This window comes from Cyanistes caeruleus, chromosome 5, assembly GCF_971803275.1.
Source record: "Cyanistes caeruleus chromosome 5, bCyaCae1.hap1.1, whole genome shotgun sequence".
NCBI classification, from domain to species: Eukaryota; Metazoa; Chordata; class Aves; order Passeriformes; family Paridae; genus Cyanistes; species Cyanistes caeruleus.
In genome coordinates, this window is record NC_141705.1 from 71,724,660 (window position 1) to 71,728,345 (window position 3,686).

At 50.8% G+C, this 3,686-nt stretch overlaps 1 protein-coding gene across 1 annotated transcript; it reads right to left on the reverse strand.

The window, feature by feature from the left end:
* Positions 1–1,979: 1,979 nt before the first annotated feature.
* LOC147653238 (uncharacterized) lies at positions 1,980–3,482 on the reverse strand. Its single transcript, XM_086890180.1, has 2 exons — positions 2,590–3,482; positions 1,980–2,276 (listed from the first exon to the last, which is right to left on the reverse strand). Exons 1-2 carry the CDS (start codon positions 3,400–3,402, stop codon positions 2,079–2,081), a joined length of 1,011 nt encoding a protein of 336 aa, XP_086746306.1. The 5' UTR covers positions 3,403–3,482; the 3' UTR covers positions 1,980–2,078.
* Between the last annotated feature and the right edge of the window lie 204 nt (positions 3,483–3,686).

Genomic DNA, 3,686 nt, shown 5'->3' on the forward strand with positions numbered 1-3,686 from the left:
ATACTTTGAACTTAGCTGAGTAATGTTGGTATCAGCAGACTCTACTAAAGCCATGCCTTCCTAATTAATAATGCATTCTTAATAAAAAAAAAAATCTATTTCTTCATGTATTTAATTACCTAGTGAGTGTAAGACTGAATGAAGTTAATACCGTGCAGATTTCAAGCAAAACGCTGCTTTTTAATGTGCTTCAGTATAGGCTATGCACAAGTCAATAGACATGATTTTTAAGCTTCAGTTACCTTTCATTACCCTGTGTGTATTCAAATTCAGATTGATGAATGCTGAACCAAAAGCAGACATCATAGAGCTAATTGAAGTTCTTTAAATTCAGAGGCAAACTATTTTCATAGCTTTGTTTTGAGTGTGGGTTGCTTTTGATGTTTGGGGGTTTTTTTGGCTAAGGCAATGGCAAACATTTATTTATCCAGCTCCCTCCCCATTTTCCACCATCGTTGTTGCCAGTGATGCCTGCAGTGCTCAGTGGTCAATGACCCTCAGCCAGGGTGAGCTGCAGGAGCCTTACAGACGGGCCTGTTCTTTCTCCCAGTGCTAGAACAAGTGCAACAGCACAGTGCCATTTTGCTAAAAGCTAATATTTTTTCCCAACAGGTTCTTCTCCAGGCAGAATGAAATGCTTTCTTCAAGAGCAACCACATCTTTTCTCTGCCTGAAAGGTTGTGTTTGTTTGGGGTTTTTTCTCTTGCCTTAGGTGAGAGATAAAAAAAAAAATGAAGAGGAAAGCCCAAGGAAATGCCAAAAGTACCACCTGGTAGTAATTTTGTGTGAGTGTCTCCATTTACACCTCAAACTTGCTCTTGGAGAACTTGGAGCTGCATTTAAAATGTATTTTGGTAGGTGGTCTGCTGCTGACTATCTGCATTTCTTCTTCCATTTCTTTTCTGTGCTTGTTTGGTATTGCTGCTGAATGTCCCCAAAGAGTAAAGTGGTGTGGAAGAGTTGAGGAAGCAGCTTTTGAAATTCTAAAGCTGATGTGTAGGTTTTGTTCCTCTTGGATTTTTAAAAGCAGGTATGTCATCCAAGTTAACTTTCTTCAGCAAGTAACAAGATTGTCGTCCTTCCACTGATGCTCTGTATTTTAACAGAGGTATTTGATGGTGCTGGAAAGGAGCAAGATGCAGAATGAGTTTGAGAGAAGTGATTTAAAGTGGGAGCACAGATGGTTGATTCCTAAAAATCAAAAAACGGATGTTTTGTTTTGTAGGAAAATGAAATCTAATCCTATTTGAGGGTCAACAGGATAAATACAAAGAACTAAATACAGATGTAGATACATATATACATATATGCGTATATATATATATATATATATATGTATAACCCCGCCCCCCGAAATCTATGAAGCAGGACTGATTGGTGCCATAGCCCAGGCAGCCTGTGGATCTAATTGCCTGCCTGTATTCAGCCCTTGCCTGGATGCCAGGGGAGACGTCTCTGGATTTGTCTCCAGACAGCTTTCCAGGGATGATCCTGCTCCTTTCCTGGTGCCCCAGAGTGCTGCAAGCCCCCCGTCCTGGGGCCATGGGGATGCCTGCCGGGGCCTTTAGGGTCCCCCCTAAAGGGCAGACAGGGTTTGACTGCAAGCTTCCTTGGAAGGTGGAGGCAGGTGAATATTGGCCACCTTCTTCTTTCCCGCTGCCCTCCGTGCTCTTGCAAAGCCTGCTGGGGCACTGGGGCTCTCCATTGCAGGCAGTCTGGAGCTGCCATGCAAAGCCATCTCTCAAGGAGTCCCCAGGTCTCAGGTGCAACCTCAAGAAAATGACACAGCAACGTGTAGAAAACGTGAACTTTATTCACTTGACTACTTCTAAAATCTACAATCCAACGTTACTAGAAGACTATGGGGTAAGAATCTTAAGGCTAAGAAACTTCAATGCTTCAACTGTTTAGAACTGAACACTAAGGGAAAGGTCAACTTCTTGGGGGAAACGTGGTGGGGAATCGAACAACAACAGGGGTGTGGCTAACTTGTAAGGTGGGGAACGTCGCAGTGCCTGGGCTGGGCACTGGTCACCCGTTCCCCGTAAGGTTCTGTAGCTGGAGCGCGACGCTGGAGGTCAGAGCTGTGGGGAGGTGCGGAGTCTCCTGTCACTGCCCTCTTTTGCCGCCATCTTGGTGGTTGGTTGAGGGCTGTCGCGAAGGAGCAGCCGCATCAGGTCGCGGTTGTCCATCAGCAGCTGCATCAGCTCCTTGGGACAGCCCTGTCTTCGATGGCGGCGGGGCCCCGCACGGCCCGAAGGGCTCTGGAGATTCCGCTGCAAGGCAAAGCACAGGGATCCCCATGGAAGAGGCAGAGGGGCAGAGCGGGGCCGGCACCTGTGGGGCTGCCTTTGGCCTGGGAGACAGAGACTCGGGCCCAGTTGGGCTGGGCTGGCCCGGGGAAGAGGCTGCAGCAGGCAGAGCTCTGCCGCCTCTGCTTGGTGCTGTCCATGGAGCTCAGCCCCTGGGCCGCATTCCCCAGCCAGGAGCTCAGGCCCCTTCTGCCGCAGGGCATTGGCCAAAGGGTGCCCAAGAGGCCCTCAAGGTCTGCCCCATCCCGCCTGCCTGACCCCCCACCCCCCTCCTCACCTCTCGCCAGCGTCTCTGAATTCTTTTTCCGAGCGACCATCCCATGGCCATTCCTATGATGAGCAGGTCGATGAGCAGGAATGTCCTGGCCGCCCACCGGATGCGCTCAGGGTCCGACTCGTCCAGATGACAATCCTCCAGAAGCAGAGGAGAGGCATCCGTGCTGCGCTCAGGTTTGCTCACAGGGTCGAGGGGATGAGCCAAGAGCAGCAGCACGTAAAGCTGCAGCAGCGCGGAGGAGCCGTGAGCAGCCATAGTGCTCCGCCAGCAGCACCGAGGCTCTGGGCGTCTCTCTGCGAGCAGCTGTGCCTGGGCACTGGGGCGCAGCAACAGCTGGGGACAGTTGCCAGCCAGCGTGCCGTCCCCAGAGGCTGTGATGTCACAGAAGCACAGAACGCCCTGGCTGCAGAGAGCCCTGAGAGAATGTTGAGTCCAAGCTGGGAGCCATGGCGGCAAGCATGGCCAGCAGAGCGGGGCCCGAGCGCTGCGGCCTGGCTTGCCTTGCACCCGTGCCACAATGATGACTCCAGCAGCCCCTGTCAGGCCATTGCAGTATCTGATGGCCCACGCTGGGCACAAGTTCTTCCCAATGGCCACCGTAAACCTCCCTTGGCCCAGCTTCCAAGCCTTGTTGGCATCTGCTCTCTCTTGTCCTTGCCCACCTGGCTGGCGCTGCCGTGTTGCTCGCTGGCCTGTCTGTGGGAGAAGAGGCTGTGCCAATGAGTGCTGCTCAACTTGGAGGCCATTCAAAGGAGGATTTGATTGTGCCTGCTGTGGGAAGAAGGAATATGCGTGCACATGGCCACTGCCCATAGGTTTTACCCCAGATTTTCATGAGCAGCTGTCCTAGTGAAAGTCAAGTCTGTTTTAGTGAGTATTTGAGGGCTTCCAGAACACAGTGCCATCTCAGGGGAATTCTGCTGGTTGAGTTCTACTGAGGCTTTGAGATGAGTTGCAAATCCTGAAAATGTTCTCCTTGCCCAGGTAGTAATTTCACAGTTTAGACTGTGGGGATATTGATTGCTCAGTGTTGAGGACCTCATGTAACTTTCAGCCCCAGAAACTTTCAACCTCCAGTGATTGTCCTTGAGACAAAA